Below are 18,662 nucleotides of genomic sequence, written 5' to 3'. Positions count from 1 at the left end.
TGCAGACTGCTGTTGAAAGTTAAACTTTTTATCAAGTTTTATTTTTAATCTAAAACTTAATAAATGTTCACAAGACACTTCTATGTGGCTCTGACATCACTTAGTCTGTTAGTTTGGATTCCTGAGCTCAGTAACAGTGGGCATAGTTAGTGCTCTCAGTGTATTGACAAGAGCTGAGCGTACATCTACGCTAAAAAAAGAAAATGTACTTCTGCATGTTGGCTGTTGATACAAATATAAGCACTCAAATACTGCATATGCAGTCAACTTAGCATGCGCTTTTAAAGTACATATTAACAAGATTGTGCTTTAAATAATTTAAAAAAAAAAAAAAAAAAAAGAATTCCAAACTCTTATGCTGCTGCTCCAATGTAAGTGGAGGATACTGCTGTGGATGGGATTCAGGAAGCCCCTGCTGAAGGAGCTTCCTGCCCACACAGGTACAGACAGGGCATGGGGCTGAAGCCAGACTGCTGCTTCTCATGGCAGCATCACCAGAGCACAACCTGGGCTGAGGCAAGCAAAGCCATCTTCTGCTGTGAAGGACACTGAATTTTCTTGCTTTTAGTATTTCAAAGGTAGAGGCAATGGCTGAGCCAATCACATATTGGCTGTACTAGATGTTTAATTTAAAAAAGTACTGCAGAGCTCTGAACCTCATATGGGCTCCAGCTGTATTGCTCCACTGGCAAAGGGCACCACCTAACCGTAGGAGAGCTGAGGTGAAAACAGACCTCTGGGTCCAACTGGTCCAATACTGGCTCAACCCAGAGCGGGGGCCTCAGGCCCATATTCAGATACAAAGTCAAATTCATCTCATAGGAAGCTGTTCCTATGTCTTTGGCTACTTGTGCAGCTGAGAACAAGAATATATTTAAATTGAACATGGATGCATTTGACTTTGGTTTGCTGTTAATTTCATATGTTCTTATACATTGTGCAGCTAAATGCATGCCTATGAGAGCATCTCAATAAATATTTTAGAAAGAAGTGTGTGAGTACATGGATGTACCTTGTAGGAATACATGCAATGGGTTATTCGTTAATCATAATAACATGAAAATATGTATAACTACTGTAGGGAATGATTTTAGCTATGCTTCCTGCAAAGCAGATTTATGATGAAACAATTGGTATTTAGCACCTTGGTCTTCAGGCCAAGAATGACTTGAAGTTTCATCATGCTTTCTAGTAGCAAGTGGTGTGGTAGGAGACCAAAGCAAACTCTACTGTTGCAAGTAGAAAATGCAAGTCAAAGCCATGAATTTAGTTTTTGATTAGGCTCAAGAGGTTGTGCATAGATCTGGACTTTCAAACTGTAGTGAAAATTTCAGTAAGATCATATATTTTCAGAAAAGAATCATCTGAAGGAACATGATTTTGATGACCAGATTACAGCTGTGAATGGTGGGCTGCAGAATAAGCATCTCTTGCTGAAGCTCCAGCAAGCTTGTGTTATATGTATCTGATTGTCAGCTCTTGAGTGATGTAGCCATGCAGAGATGCTAAGCTAATCCTGGGAGGACTACTATATGAAGTCACTGAATTTGAGGTTGATGAGTGATAGAACTCAGGTTTCAATATAATGGGATGGATAATTGTATATAATATCCTGTACAACTGATATGGAAATGTTTCTGTCTCAGCTTCTGCTTTTCACTTTCTACCCTTACCGAACACAGTTTTTTGAGCTTTTTATTAATGGAATGTACTTATCTAAAGTAAACAGGCTGCTATTTGACAGGTATCTTGAGTTAAATCCTAATATAGGCATTCCAGGTGACGTGGAGATGCATAAATGCCGTTGTCTATTGTGACCAAGTTTTTCTCACCATTAAGATAGGCATCATGAAAATCACACCTAACTGTATAAGCTGCTGGTAGTGTAAGTAATGCATACGTGCACATCAGTAGTATTTGTGATGACTGCAAAAACGTACCTGGGTTTGAATTTTCACACAGTGGCTTAAATTTGTGAGAAAGCCATAGGTTCAATCTTTTCTGTTCATTTTTTCCCCCCTTTGCTGCTTGATCATTTTTGGGGGGGGAATGTTGGCATGGGTATTTAAGTGGACAGATGAGTTTTGAAACTGAGGTTGGCAGAAAGGATTCAGTAGGAGTCTAAACAGGCTTGACTAAATGCTGCAATGGGGCCTTCAAGTTGAAATGAAGGCAATTTAAACACAAGGTTTCCTATGACATTTTCTGTGATGTTAGGTTTGCTTAATTTATCAGCTGTGGTATTCACAAAGATTTAAACTGTAGCAGATTTAAAATACTGCATTTCCAAACGAGTTTGTTAAGTAAAAGTATAAATAAGCGTGAAGTATAAGGAAAAAAATATATTAAACTAATTGTCCTATGTAAGAATTTTGTACCTTTTTCAGTGAATGTTCTTGCAGTTGTAATACTTTTTTTTGCAGCCGTTTTTTGATAAGAATCAAATGCAACCTAGAAGATTAAATGGTTTTATAAAGATTTAGGCTTTTTTGTTTTATGTTTTGGTTTTTATTTTCCTTATTTACAAAAGAATAGAAGAGCGACTGATGTATATTACAAGTAATGTTTTGGCCCTGTGAGTTCTGTTGTTTTTACTGTGATGTTTTAATGGAAACTACTGTGGGCTTTAGCTACTTTTCTTTTATGATTGAGGATCAAGAATCAGAATTAGTTGTTGATAATGAGAAGATGATAGTTCTTGATAATGATAAAATCTCAAACTTGAAATTATGATGCAGAACCTTGAATAGTTTTTTTCCATAGCACCACATCTGGTCGTATTGGTCAAAAAAAAAGAAAACTTTTTGAAAGTAGAAATGGAGCAAAACTCTTGTATGCTAGGTAAAAAGGGTGATTTCTTCCTATGATATTTTACTGTGTTGTCTTATTAAATCTCAGTCTTGCTGTTCCTGAGCGTATTAGAGGTGGCTGACGTAGGCTAATCTGTAAGGAGCTCAGTGACTGGCTGTATTAAGAGACCTCACCTATGAGAATGAAGAAGATAGGAGCCATCTTACATTGCTGCTGTCAGCCAGGAGCTTTTGGTGAGGTCTGAAGTGGAACTGCAGATTTCAGAAACCTGTGGTTTTGATTATCTGAGGAAAAAAAAAAAAAAAAAACATGTTAATATTTCAGATTTAGGTGTATTTTAAAGAAAGTCCTATTAAATACCAGCCCGTAACACTGAACATTAATGTTAGCCATTTATTTGATTGTTAGAGCATGTGTTAAAGAGCTGCTGCTGCCCATTTGAAGCCTAATGTGTTTATTAGATGGTCTTTGCAGTGGCATCTTGACGTGTCTTTTAGCTAAAAAATTCATGAGCATTATTGGCTTTCAGTCTGCAAATGGAATATGCCTTCTTGTCACTAATACACCACTTTAAAGCCATTACACAGAATAAGAGAAAAAATATCGTTAAGGAAGGAGCCTTCCACTTAAACATTTGTTTATTATCTGTTATGCCTTTTTGTAGACTGAGCAGAAATACAAGTGGTAAGTGTCAGAGCCAGTTCTCTCAGTTCTGTTCTCTTATACATTGGCCCAGTTGTGTTTTCTAATAAATTATGTTCTAGTGAGTGGAGTTGAAGCATAAAGCAGTATTCAGTAAATATTACCATAAATCTCATTTTAATGTTGCCTCTACTAGCCTCACTTTCAAATGAATTTGTATCTCTGAAGTGATGAGTGCTATTTTCAGATAGAAAAGGCTACAGCCAGATTAACCACAGGTGCAGATCAGGTTTTAATGCAAGCCCTTTAAGGATAACCATTGAGTTTTTCAAGGTACTACTGCTACCTTTGTCACAGAAACTCTTCTGTTTTCACTTTGTACCATGTGACTGTTGTAGAGTGTTGATTGCAGGCAGTTTCATCTACAGTGAAAGTAGAGATGGGGTTTCAGGAAAAGAAAAGGACGTACTTCTGGATAAATTACTTAGGATTTTCAATATGAGGTTAACCTTGCCAACTTAGGTCCTGGCCATCTTGCTTATTTTGGCAGAATGGACTTGTTTCTCTTGGGGTATGTCCCAGTTCCATGTGCTGAGTGATTATGGTTGGGTGTAAGAAGCTGACTGTAGAACATGTTGCTTGCTTACACCAAGGTGTGTATGAAGAGCAGTGGTTCAATATGGCTCTACCCTGTTTTCCCTGTTGAACTTTGTAGTGATGGATATCTTGCCTTAATTTAACTTTAGTAGACAATGCAATCTTTTTCATTTTTTTTTTCCCCTCCTTTTATTTCCCTTGATTTTTATCTCTGTTCTTTTACTTATTTCCAAAGCCACATGTCTCTGAATTTGTCAGAAGAGCAGTACAAGAGACAGTCAGTTCCCAAGGAGTCCAAGCATCCCCAGCCATGTGCGGAGCTGTGCAGGCACAGGCGGGCTGCCTCGGCTGGTGGTGATTCTTATACTTGCTCAGTGGCAAATGCTGGGAATCAAAGCATATTTCAGACCACCCTCGTTGGTTGCTGCTGCTCACAAATAAAAGGTTGGGTTGTCCTTAGGCTACAGTGGCCACAGACTCTGGTCCAGGGTCTTATCCTATCCTTGACAGTGACTTCCTTTTCAGGCCTGGGAAAGTTGCTAGCAAGTGCTTACCATTATTGCCTTCTTCAAAAGAGCTGAAAATTACAGCGTATACCAGTGTTAAATATTTTCAGATTGAGGAATGCACTGAATGAAAAAGAGCGTATAAGCAAGAAAAAATGTGAAGAATCACGAGTTGCATGTGACTTCCAACTTTGCTGTGGCTTCTACCAAAATTAGCGATACACAGGGAGCATCAGTAATACTGAAACTGAGACTGAAAGCTTCTAATCATGAGAACTTAAAAGGAAAAAATAATAGAATGGACGCATGTTTCAGTTTATAATTAACCACAGAAATATGAGCTGTTTATATTGGTAAATTGGGCAGTTAGAGAATTTTTTTAGCCAAAATTTTCATTGAGCTATAATTTCTTTGGCCAGGAAGCTGAGTATTTCTTTGCTGTTTACTACTCACCAAAACAGTAACTTGAATAAATTGCTTCTACGTGTAGCAATTGTGTCTGCACTAACTGTATGCATGCTGGAAGGGTAGCGTTATGGTACTGCTACCTGCTTGCCTGCTATATGGTACGTTACCTTTTGTTTGCTACTTCTCAGACTGAAATAGCAGCTTTGAAGGTGTAATCCTCATTCATTCTTTAACTGCATTTGTTGGGCTTATAATAAATCTGTCAGTTTAACAGGCCTTGTTTGGAAGATGGCCTGAACTGATAAGAGATAAAAATGCACACAATCTTCTTCTACATTAACTCTGGATGATTAACTGGATTCATTAATGCTGAGGATCTGTGCTTGAAGGTTTACTCTATATATCATGCTCCTTGATGGCATTTATTAAGACTGTTCTCTTGTAAAGTACTGTGTTTACTATTACTTCATAATCACATTGAAAAGTCTCTCTGTGTATTTTAACTTAGAGCAGTTGTCGGTAGAGGATGTGAAGGCGGATGTGCTGCCACAATGAGAGCAGAAACTCTTGTTTTGTTACTGATAACAAGAAAAACATGAATTGAAACTTCTTTCTGGCTCTCTTTTCAATCCCCCAACATCTGGTGGAAACTGAATAGGTCTCAATGACTGTCATTATTAATGTACACCGTCCAAGAGATTGTTCAATTAATTTTGTGTTGTGATTTACATTTAACGATTGGAAAGATTAGACTGAAATGTACCACTATCTTGGATGCTTAGTCCTGCAGCAGTGATATAAAAGAGAGTGGTAAAAATACACCTTTAAAATATTTTTAAATAATATATATTTTTTAAAATATACATTTAAAGTAATTAATTACTTACCAGAGGTGTCCCAAACAGGACATCTGTTTGAGCCTACATTTAGTCCTTGGGTATTTTTAGTAATAATAATGCAGTTTCTCTAATTATCTACTTCCTTGTATAAAAATGGTGCAGTGAATGTCTTTATCTTTCCGTTACCCTGTTGTTCCTCATTGATGCCCAGTGGAATTGAAATTTGAGTGGTATCTGAGTCAGCATTAGAAGTTGTGCTCTTGGTTATTGTTGCAAGGGTTTTCGGTAGCACAGATGGAAAAAAAATATACATATATATTTCAACTACATGTAAATACATTTTCAGCTATTTATATATATAGTTGAAAAATATGCTACTGCCAGTGAAGGCAAGAAATTAATTCCACAGTGAGATATTAAGTTTGTATTTTGGAGTGCAGTTCAACTTCCAAACATTTTATACCATAAAACAAGAGTGCCTGATCTTGCATGGCAGTTAATTCTACAAGACATTCATATTAACTCCCCTTTGTATAACAGTTTCTTTGAAATAAATATTGTTTTAACTCATTGTCTGACATGCTATCTTGTAATTTTTTCATTAACAGAAGTATTTGCCCTACTCTCTGTCGTCTATTCAGTGATTACTTGTTTTTGTTCTTACTAATTCCCACTTTGACTTAATTCTTTTCCTAGTAAATACCAAGCTAAATAATCGTTACCCACTTTTTCTTGATTTTTGCTGCAGATTGTTTCAGAAGACGTATGGTAGAGCTGATATTTCATTTCAGTTTCTTCTGAAGCACTAAATGAATTGAACTGTTCTATTTCTTTATCTTTCTTTCTGGAAATTCCTGCAAAGATGTATAAGAAGACAAGCAAGATCAATGCTGCTTTCTAATCTAAAGTAGTTGCCTATAGGGGAAGTTTATTGGAGTAAAACTTTGAGCCTCTAACTTGTCATTCTGCGGCTTCTCTGTGGCTTCAGTTTTGAATTTTCATCTTTCCTAGGAAAATTTAGTCTTCCAGTTTGGAAGCTGCATTTTGTAGTCTGAGAAAGTTGTTCTGTGTGTTTCAGGGAGATTGGTTAGAAGAACCTTAAAAGTTCCTGTATCATCCTGTTAATATCTAAATTTGTATAGTTAGGGGTTTATTGCTAATACTGAAGAACCAGGAAAGTTCAAGGATGTGTAAATTAATTAAGAGGGCAGCACCTCAAAACCACTATACAGTTGAGCTGATCTTGACCCACAAATGTTTGTTTTTATGTTTAGATCCTTACATTCTAAAGTCATTAGATTTTTACCATTTTCACTTGAAAAATTCCTGGATGTCTGCTCCTGTAGTTCTACATGTCCCAAGAAGTACTCTTTTCTGAAAAAATGGGGCCTTATTTTCTTGCTTCTGCTACATTGAAATTACTGAGTTTGCTGTACTGCCCAGTGGTCTTAATCTGGTAGCATGTGTAGATCTGGAACATGAATTAGCTCACACACACAAAAAAAACAAGCCAACCTTAAATAGCTGATTTTTGTTGTTGTTTTATGGTTGATTTTTGATTGTTTGTTTTTTGTTTCAAAACAAATGATGAAATGGGGTAGATTCTCACCTTTTTGGCTCTACTCAACCTTTTAGAGTCACTGCTGAGAAGGAAGGAGGGGTGGCTGCCCTCCTCAGCTCAAGGGACTCAAACCTTAACCCTTGCTTCTTAAAGCAATGTACAAGCTACTTACCTAAGTTGAGTACATGTTTAAAGGTTCCTACTGCACTGTGAGAGTTAATTAATTGACTTGGCTTCATAAATATCCAGCTCCAGCAAGCTGATAGCCTATCACCTCAGGGGGCTGTTCTGCATGATTAAAAATATAGGCTTGAAATCCCTCTGCAAAGAGGGAACTGAATCTCCATCTCTGTTGCAGTTGGTACTTAGCATTATGGAAGAACAGTGCTGCAGATTTATCCATGTTTTTTAACATGGATGATTCTTCCTCATTTGTCCCAGTTCAGCATTTTGGCTTTTAAATCCCAAGAGAACAGTGGGAATTTATTTACCCCAGCCAGACTCTGATCTCCCTCAGAATTTATACTCCTGGTATACATTTGGGTTCACGTCCTTTTGATTTTAGTGCTCTGTACTGGATAGTGCTAAGTGATTTTCATTTTGGCTTGTGAGATTTTTTTTAGATTGCCTTAGTATCATCTATCTGGCTCTTCACTTTTCAAGGCACTAGCTTGGAGTTTGCATTCTGCTCTGGAGCACAGACACCTAACATTCAGGAACAGTGGAGCTTATAGAGATCTGTGAGGTATTGAATGCAATTTTTAGTGTAGACGTAGGGAGAGCAGAAGACATTGTAGTGGGTGGTAGATTTCCAGAAAAACTTTATGATGAGTAAAAAGGAAAAGGTAACTCATTCTAAGAACTGACTGACAGTGATGCTGAGAAAAAGATGTTTTGGCCCGTAAATGCAAATTAAAAAAAAAAAAGATAATTTTTAAAAAAAGAAGAAATTAATAAAAATAATTAACTAAAAACTGTTTGGAATGACTGCCTGCATTTAACATGGGGAGAAGATGTTAATTTCGTAATAATGGTGCTACTTTTGTTTGCTTTAAATACAGAAAGACGGAAGTTCAGATGTTTATGGTGGGACGTTAATTTTAACATGTCCTCCACAAGATGATATTGGAGAAGTAGGAAATTCATACAGAACAGCATGGGTGTATGTGGAAGAAGAATTGGCTGTATATTGGTGGAGCTACTGGAAGAATTTGGGTTCTAGCAAAAATAAAGCTCCCTTTGAAGTAAGCTCAACAGATTAGAATAACTGTAGATATCTGTCCCTGTTCCCCTGGGGTGAAAGGGGGCTGAAGGGAGGTGTTCCTCCTAAATGTGATGGAATGCTCGACAGATTTTTGTGAGCCTCTATGCTTGTTTTTCTTTATAAAAACACGCAACGTTTCTCAGGTGATATTCGGGAAGCATAAGAAATGAAGGAATTCCCCAACCCAATTTTCTTCTGAAATTTAGACCACAATCTGAGACTTGCTCGAAGATCAGATGATCTCTGGAATGTACAGCTTTCATCATGTTGCTGATTTGTTTTTTCTCACGATGGTGACTGAAAAATTTAGTCTTTGAAGTGAGGCCATCCTGAGAGTCTGGGACTATGGGCTCCTCACAACTCTTCTGTAACTGTTGTCACAATTTTCTTTATACAGTCATACAGTGTGGCGAGTTGAAAGGGACCCACAGTGATCATTGAGTACAACTCCTGGCTCCACACAGCACCACCCAAAAATAAGACCATATAAATGACACCGTTGTCCAAACGCTCTTTGAACTCTAGCAGCTCAGTGCCGTGACCACTGCCATGGAGAGCCTGTTCCATTCCTGATCGCACTCACATGTGAACAATCTTTTCCTACCACCCAGCCCCCTCCCCTGACACAGCTCTGTGCTATGCGGCCGCACAGCGCGGTGTAGAGCTGGACAATCCCTCCCCTCACACAGCGGCAGCGCTGGGCCTGTTGCATCTGATGGTACGGTTGGCATTCCTGGCTCACAGAGCACAGTGCTGACTCAGATTCAACATGCCTTCAACAAGAACCTCCCCCAGGTCCCTTTCCATGGGGCTGTTCTCCAGTATCTCATTCTCTAGATTGTACATACAGCCAGAGTCGCCCTGTCCAGGTACAGAATTTGGCACTCACTCTTAAGAGTATATTTCCTTTTCCTTGGTTCTCTACTGTTGCATACTTGTGCAATCGCCTATTCTCAAGGAAGTGCTTAGCTTTTTACCAACCAGACAAATGTATACATCTAGTTTTGCATTTAGGTAAGTGAGGTTGACATGAGCATCTGATTATAAATCAGATAAGATTCATGGTTGCAGTGAGTGTGTCACAAGTTGCATTGGAGGCTTCCGCAGATGCTTTGCTCTCTGCTGCAAGGTCGGATTTGGTGTGGTGCTGGGAATGCCCTGTGAGATGCAGGTTGACTCTTTGTTATGGAAAGTCTTCTCTTGGAAAGCTCAGGTCTGCTCTGGGAATAGAATCATAGAATCAACAAGGTTGGAAAAGACCTCACAGATCAGCTAGTCCAACCGCCCACCTACCACCATAATTGTCCACTAAACCATGCCCTTCCGTTGCTGCAGAACCAGAGCAAGAAGGCCTTAAAGCAGGTTGTTCTCAACAGATTGATGGTATGTGCATACATGGATATATACTTATGTATGTATGGACATTATAAAGAAGAAGATGATCCAGATATTTTTGTAACAGGATCTGGTACCAACCATGTACAGGAAGCTATACAGTTCAGTGTTGATCTATTTTTTTCATGAACTCCAGTTAGTATCGAGGAAAACAACGCCACTTTCTCCTTAAACTGTTCTGGGTTTTTTTTGTTTTGTTTTGTTTTTTGTTTTTTTGTTTGTTTGTTTCTCTTAATAAATAAAACTTTTTCAGTATACAGTACAACTATGACTGTATCTCTGCAGAACTGCCTAGATGTCAGCCTTCAGTCTGTTTGTGCCGCTATATTCATTCAGCCTGAACCTTGGGAAAACGAAGATTTACAGTATGAGCCAACACTTTTAATACCAACATCTAAAAAGAGAAAATGAAAAAGAGAAGGATACTGCAATTCCTACCCACATCAGTTCACTTATTAAGTTCAGTGTGGCTGATAAGGTCAGCACAGGAAAGGGAGCTGGCAGAAATGATGGCTTGGAGGAGGTGGTGAACCCACTGGTTTTGATACCTGACCAAAATTTCCACTTCATGCCAGCACAAAGTAATCATGGATGAGTCCCTCCAGCATTCCTTTTAGCATGGTATGAATCACCTCCTAGAAATGTTCACCTGCTCTGTTATGACCCTCGTGGTTATTTCTCTGCCCATCCCGAATAATGTAGAAGTTTTCTGTAACGTCTGGAAGTGTCGCTCTGCAATCAGACTTGCAAATCTGGCAGCAACTGGACAAATGGTGAATTTGTTCTGCATTATGCGGTCTTTTTGATGACCTACATCATCTCCCTGTGCTCTTCTTAGAACGCTTTCTATCTCTGGAATACTGCTAATTATTGAGAAATGTGTAAACTGGGATAGACCACTTCCATTTGTAGGCGCACAGGACAATAGGGGCCAGGAGCAGGGCAGGATTTCCCTGGGCTGTTTATCGCATAAATTGTGATGAGCCTGTGTTGTTTTAACACATGATAGATTGGCAGGTTATTTTCCTTATGAATTAGATTAAATATGCAAAATATTTATCAATTCTTCAGTGATCTCTAGTGTTGACAGATGTTCAGTTTCTACTATGTTGTACACGCACTTGTGCAAACATCATATTTTGATTTTTAACCAAAGCTGTATGTGTTGACTTTTTATGTAGCTGTGATACATGTTTCATTTCATGTATTTCAATTCTGTTGTTTTTCTTGTTGTATGGCATTATGGATTTCCTCATTCAGCCTTGCAAAATTGCCATGAAAATTCAGCAACTCAGGCACAAAATGTACTTATCTTCTCCTACAGAATTGATGACAATGAAAGAGATGAGAATGCTTTCCTTGCTCACCACAAATTTTATTCTGGATGAGTTTTGTAGAGCTTTTTGTAGGATCATAAACATGGTATTTTTATTGGTGCCTTTCAAACTCTTATTTCAAGTGATAGATTTGCAAAGTAAAAACTTGAGTTGGGAATGGAACAAGAAACTTAGAAACACGAACAGAGGAACTCATGATACTTCCACATAATGCTTTCCCTGTGTTTTCTTCTTTTCAGTTGCTGATATGTGTTCAAGATGAGTGGGATGGGAGAAAATACCTCTGACCCATCCAGGGCAGAGTCAAGAAAGCGCAAGGATCCTGATCAGCTTGGACCCAGGTTAGACCAATTATGTCTGAGGACACTAAAAGAAAAAGAATCAGAAAAAGTTGATAAATGAGCACCTATTTTTCATAATCCTTAGAGAATGATAGAATTGCCATTCTAGCTAGGAGGGATCAGTACCATACTGATTCAGTAATTCTGTGTCATTGTGGATGGAGTGTGGGGGCTGGAATTTATTTAGTTATTTATTTTTATGTTTTTACTAATCTACTGTAGTGCCAAAATACAGTGCAATTTGGGTGATCATACATTAGCTATGTGAAAACATTTTTTGGCTGATCACTGCAGAGAGTCTTCGGTCACTCATACTACCAACCTAACAGGTTTTTTTCCACCTCTCTTGTACATTATTATAGGAAATTGAAAAAGATTTCACAGTTTCATAAAATTTACATTAACAACACTGGAATAATTTTTAAACTGTAACTGCTTGTTCATTTATCATATTTTCTTATGACCTTTTTGTGTAATTTCAGAAGGAGATGCAGGGAGTGTGAATTGTTTAAATTAACTTTCTAAGCTGTTTTATTTCCTCTTACGTTGTCACTGCTTGGTATTCCTTGGATTCTCAGCAACATGAGGAAGCAGACTTGTAAATGTTCAAATTGACCACTGCCCCAGTTAATCCTTTGAAACAAAGCATGACTACAGAGAAAAATAAATAATGTCTTTTTAAATGCTGCTTTGCTTGTTTGAGAATAAACCTTTCTGTTTGAGTAACATGTGTGTTACAGTTTTGTAGTGAGAGAGGGCAGTTCTTTCTGTTTTTGTTAGATTACTTTCAAACCATTTAAAATCATCTTTGACCAGAAAGCAATTGAACTGACATTAAATACCTTTTTGTGCTTCTCTCTCAGCCCTAAAAGAAGCACTGAGAAACGCAATCGTGAGCAAGAGAATAAATACATAGAAGAGCTTGCAGAGCTGATTTTTGCGAATTTTAATGATATTGACAACTTTAACTTTAAACCTGACAAATGTGCAATCTTGAAAGAAACTGTGAAGCAAATTCGTCAGATAAAAGAACAAGGTAAGAAGTCTAATTCACTGACTATTAATATTTTCCGTGCTTATTATTACTAGCTTTTTTTTTTTTTTTTTTTTTTTTTACAAACTCAGTTTCTTCAGACTGTCTTTAGTAAATTTCCAAGTGTTTTTTTTATCATTGTAAAAAGCATTATAATGTAATGTGAATGGAGTGTGTTAAGCATCATGTTCAGCATTTTAAAAGTAACCTTCACTAAAAATTCAGAAATAGCCTACAGGGAGAGAAGGTCAGTCAGACTAATGTGTGCATCTAATGTGATTGAAATCAGCTGTACTTGAACAAAAGTTAAATTAGTAGGATGAGTTTGTGGGGGAAAAAAGAGAACTGATATACTCTTACATGGAGGATGATTCCACATGAAATAGGAATAATCCAGGAGAGCATGGGATATGAAAGTATTCTGCATTCCCTCTCTTGCTTTCTTTTGTTCATATGAATAGATATTGTGACCTAAATGGTCTGTGTCCCCTAAATTCTGACATCACATCCTGAACTACAATAGATCTGGAGCTATTCTAATCTCCAGATAGGGTCCTGTTATAAATGTAAACCAGAGAACGTGACAGTTTTCTTCCTGTTCTTTGTCTAGAAGATTAGTTTTGTATTTTTTTTTCTTTTGTTATATTTCCTATTTAAAGCCAAAAAAAAATTTTTTAGGAACTTAAAATTTTTGGAAGTGTTATTGATGGCACGGGTCTATCTGGACAGGCATGAATAGCGCTGCAGGTGTTTGGGAACAGTTCAAGTTCTTCAAAGTGTGTGCATATTGGTTTTCTTTTAATTTAAAACAAGATTGGAATTTCTTTATAAGCTGTATTTAGAGTAATTCCTTTGGTTTTCAAACACTTTCACTTTTTTTCACTTTCAAACATCTCTCACTTTTTCAGTATCCCGTGGTTTCCATAAGTAAATAGTAGTTCCTTTTCCATGTTGTATATGTGAATGTATAAAACTGGAGATTATCTCTTGCTTAATTTAGGCATAGATTTATTTCTAAAACAGGTAGATAAGTAGATCTGTAGTTCCAGATATTAGCCTACTCAAAGTTAAATGGAAAATGCAAGGAGTCATACTGCTTCAAAGTCTGTGACGTGTCAGTGTTTGATGAATCTCTAGAAATGTTCCTCTGTCTAGGTTTGTTCTTTTTTTAATGCTTATTAGGTTGCCAAAATTTATTATTTTGGTGAAGTTACTCATGCCTCATATTAGGAGAATTTCCTTATTTTTTTTATCATTCTCCCCTTTTTCACATTAAGTGTTGAGGTTTTGTTTTGCTGTTGTCAGGGGACATATTCTCCTTATCCTTACCTGAGATGGCATAAAGAAGAAACTTTTCCCAGTAACAGCAGAATGGTGTTTTCCTAGGAAGTGAGTGCACAGAGAGAAATCTGTTAGTCCCCTTCATAATTCCAGAAAATCTAGTGTGAAAATCTGACTCTTAAGTAATGCTGGCTTTGGCACATGCAGGGCTTTGCTGGTCAAGACCAGTATCCTAAAAGTGGTTTTCATATAGTTATAAAATGTTCACATGCATCAGACCAGATTACATCCGTGTTATTTGTGTCATCATGGGCTAACAGTAGTGCCAGAATTGTATCAAAACAAAAGGTACACTTCATTTTCTAAGCTCATAACGTGTTACTGCAAAAACAGTTGAAAGTAAAATTGTAAAGATAGTCTAAAAAAGCAAAGAATGCTGTTTGTTTCAACAAAGAGATGTAGATTGCAACCATTGAACACTGAAGACACTAAACTGCTCTTTATGATGTTGAGCTTTTACACAGAGTTCTTCAGCTGAGAACAATTAGGCTGCCTGATAACTGCATCTTTCTGTGAAACTAATAGCTGATGTAAAGTAAACCTTAATCTTCTCTAGGGGGCATTGCAAAACATAGAGGCCTTGAAAGTGGTCACAACAGCATCTTAAGGTCTAGAAACAAGGATTATTGTATTTCAAATTAATCCCTTAAAATAATTGATATCAATTTCTATATATAAGCTGCATCTGTTTGTTGTTATAGTAAACGTAAAGGATTATCCTTTTAAGAAAAAATTCATCTGACAGCATATTCTGAAATACAACATTGTTTTGAAACAGGCATTTTGTTAACAAATGCAGGTCATGTATAGTAAACATTCAAACTTCACAAACATTATTTCTGTTGTTCACAACCTAACCAAAGAAATGTATTGAAGAGATAATGAAAATATTGCTATTGCTGTCTCATGTTTTGCAGAGATTTTATCACTTCATGTAGGGATCCTGCACTTGATGTATTTAAATGATGAATATATAAGTTCTAGGTTGTTAGAAGTCTTTTTGGTGGCTTTTTCACTGCCTATGCATCTTCTTTGAAAGGGTAGATAACAGCAGGACGAGGGGAAATGGCTTTAAGTTGAGGGAGGGAAGATTTAGGTTGGACGTCAGGGGGAAATTCTTTACAGAGAGAGTGGTGAGGTGCTGGAACAGGCTGCCCAGAGAGGTTGTGGATGCCCCGTCCCTGGAGGTGTTCAAGGCCAGACTGGATGGGACCCTGGGCAGCCTGGTCTAGCATTAAATGTGGAGGTTGGTGGCCCTGCATGTGGCAGGGGATTGGAGATTTATAATCCTTGAGGTCCCTTCCAGCCCTGGCCATTCTGTGATTCTGCGTACTGTATGATTGAAGACCTTTACAATGGTGAAACACTTGCATTATGTTAAGTAGTACACTTTTCTAAAGCAAAATAACAAATATAATACTATACTTACATAAAGTGCCATGAAAATCAGGTATAAAAATAATGTTGTCTTACATTTAAGATATTTTTTTGCCCAGACATGGGCAAATTGGGGTTGCTCAGTTTTTGCACAGTGGGTCTTTGTTCAAAGACAAAAGTAAAGTAGTAAAAACTTATTTCAGTTTTATTATTTAGAAGTTTTATTAAAGAGCTTGGACTTTGTAAATAAATACTAAAAATTCTCCAACACATTTTCTTCTGTCTATAAATAGAATCACACATTAAGGTTTAATTACTTACAAAAGCACAGTCATTTATAAATACCTTGTAAAGCCACTGAAGGCAACAAGTTTTATAGCTGCCACTGGGATTTGACAGGGAGGCTTTATTCTAGGTTCTAGGAATGAAAGTGAGGAAAGAAAGAGTACAGACTGAGATTCATTTCCCATGTCAAAATTTCTGGGCTAGTAGCTGAAAAAGGTAATAGATTTTTTGCTGCGGAAATACTGTGCAATTTAATATTTTATTATCTGGATATATTTTATATGCAAATATGTATTTGCAATACTTTATCCGTTATCATTATATCATTTCTCACAGTATACACTTCAAAGATTCTTTAGTTGTGGTATGTTAAAGATTCATTTTATTTCAATTTGGAAGCAAAGTTATAAATATATGCATGTAACTGACTTCACTAGATGAATTAAAGATATTTAGAAGATGTAACCATTGCATGCAGTTTTTAATCTGGATTCTGAAGAGTTCATAGTAGTTGGGAGAATGAAGATAAGTTGCTTAAAAAAATAAAAGAAAGCTTAATTTTCTTGTGAGATCTCTTACCGTATTATCATACAGTGATCTCATACATATTTGTTGTCATCCAGTGGAGATTAAAAAATGTGTTTTCAGCATAAAGATGAAACAGAAGCTCAATTCATGTAAATCTTAATTTGATGTTTCTATTGGAGATTTGAGAATTTTACTTTTTAAAAAACAGCCTGGTGTTCACATGTATACAAGCACATTAAATTCATACCTGCGCATGCTTAATTTGAAGAGCTTGTTTTAGGGAAGTGTGAAGACCTCTGGGGATCAATGTTCTTTTATTTGCCAAGTAACCTAGAAGCTATAATTAGCTGTCATATAATCAGTTGAACTGCTTCACAGTGATCTTACTGGTTTCATACCTATGGTACACCCTTTCCTTGAATCGTATCCTCTGATTGACTCTCCCCTTATTTTTCTTTCTCATTATTGTTTTAGGTTGCTACATCCTCCTTTAGCTGTTTGTTTTTTTCCCTTTATTAAGCACTGTATCAAAATTAAACCTTTGCCCATAGTTTAAAGTTCTTTTGTCTGTCACGCTAACATTGGTGTCAGCAGGTAGATAGCTCACATTGTCAAATAGAGACTATTCATTATATTTCACTGCTTGAACATCTCCTGGTTCAGTCTTTGAAACCTCTTTATCTTCATTATCTAGTTGTGCTTTTACCTTCTTCTCTGGGTATCAGAAGTGTGCTGGGTGCCAGAGGACAATGAAGACACCTCAAGCTCCTTCAGCAGTTTCTCTAGTGAAGCTGTGTTTCTGTGACCCCTCTGGTGGGAGTGCTGGAGAACATGGCCTGCCCTCAAGCACATCACAAGGGTTTTTTCCTCAATTTACCTGAGTACCTGTTATTAAATTCCAGATCTGCATCTCTTATTTTTCCCCTATTTTTCAAGCCTTTCTTTTTTCAGAAGCCTTTTTAACAATGACATGCACTTGGCTTATTTAGATTCATTCTCAGTGGGATGTAACCTACTGTACCAAACTATCCCCAAATGCAATTTGATCTCTCAACTCTGTTTTCCTGCGGAGCCCAGCTGGTTTCTGAAAAGACTTCATGTGCTGTGTATCAGGTTTTCGGTAGTACAGGGAAGAGGTATTAGGGTGGTGATTATGAGTCTAGCTGTTAATTTATTAATCTGACAACTTTTGAGTTGTCAGATCTTGTTTTCAGAGTAGCGTTACAAGACAGACCTTGAACAGAACGAATCACCATGTGAAAGCTGAACGCCACAGGGGGAAGGAATATTAGTTGATGGAAAGAGACATGTAGGAGCTATGGGATCTGTATGAATTTACAAAAAAAAAAAAAAAAAAAAAAAAAGAGCTTGTTAATCATATATACTTTATTTCGCTGATTTCACCTATGATAGCAAAGCCAGTTTTTGCTTCCCTATAGCGGTACTACTTCGTAATCACAAATTCACTCCAGCAGATATTCTTTGCTACCTGCAGCACCAATATGCACGTAAAATTGCTTGCTAAAGGAAAACAGCATGGTCTTAAAGGTGTAATGAGATGTTACTTTTGCTGCTGTTACTTTGAATTTATCAGATCTGAATTTAGATTCGTGCTTCACAGGATATTTAAGCAACTGCAGAGCATGAGTAATCCCTGTTAAGTCAGTGGACCTACTTATAGGTTTAAAGTTTTTTGTGTAAATATCTTGCAAAATCAGGCTTTTAGGAGAGCATATGTGTACTACATTTTGGGTTGTTTTTTTTTTTTTTTGTCTATTTGTTTTGAAAGTATTTCAGGTAGTCAATTGTGCTGTAATTAGAGATTATTCTAAGTTCATTGTATTTGAGATGTCAGGAGATTTAAAATTGATGCCATCGTATACATTATTTTATACTTCAGGAATCTTTCAAAGGAATTCTGCGTAGCTATTATTGGTTATATATGCTGTGCTTTCAGTTTGAGAGGATTCTAAGGCTGAATTAAATGTCAGAGGAATTTGTATAGTGAAGTGAAGCAATTTATGCAGAACATTTACAAAAAAAAAAATCTATTACTGAATTTGTTTTGCTGTCTCCACTACCAACAGCTGAGAGTGATGTGCTGAAAATGGCTTTGATCTTCCTCTGTACATCGTAATGCGTTTCAGCTAAATATCCTGTTATGTTGACTTAATACTTGCATGCCTCCAGAGAACTGCTGATTCAATGAAGAATTTAGACTGTTTTTAGGTAATGCAAAATGTCAATTTCTCTGCTGGCTTGGATGACATGTAGTCATTAGACAGCAGATTCACCAAGTGTGAAATTTCCTGGGGTCTGCTTCTTTCAGTGGAGTTGCCGATCATACAGAAATAGGCTTTGTCTACACACAAGTTAAAGCATTTAAACTTTATATAG

General features: G+C 37.0%; 1 protein-coding gene across 10 annotated transcripts in view; it reads left to right on the top strand.

Moving 5' to 3' along the window:
• NCOA2 (nuclear receptor coactivator 2) overlaps window positions 1-18,662 on the top strand; it is a 185,045-nt gene that overhangs the window by 99,103 nt on the left and 67,280 nt on the right. For all 10 annotated transcript variants that reach the window (XM_090137699.1, XM_090137696.1, XM_090137693.1 and 7 more), the window contains 2 exons: window positions 11,600-11,701; window positions 12,565-12,737. In XM_090137699.1, the coding sequence (XP_089993825.1) occupies window positions 11,619-11,701; window positions 12,565-12,737 (256 nt within the window). In that variant the 5' untranslated portion in view covers window positions 11,600-11,618. The remainder of the gene's footprint in view (window positions 1-11,599; window positions 11,702-12,564; window positions 12,738-18,662) is intronic.

Source organism: Phasianus colchicus, chromosome 3 (genome assembly GCF_987193195.1).
Source record: "Phasianus colchicus chromosome 3, bPhaCol1.hap1.1, whole genome shotgun sequence".
NCBI classification, from domain to species: domain Eukaryota; kingdom Metazoa; phylum Chordata; class Aves; order Galliformes; family Phasianidae; genus Phasianus; species Phasianus colchicus.
The sequence above is the reverse complement of the archived record's forward strand: the minus strand, read 5'-3'. Positions and strand labels throughout refer to the sequence as shown.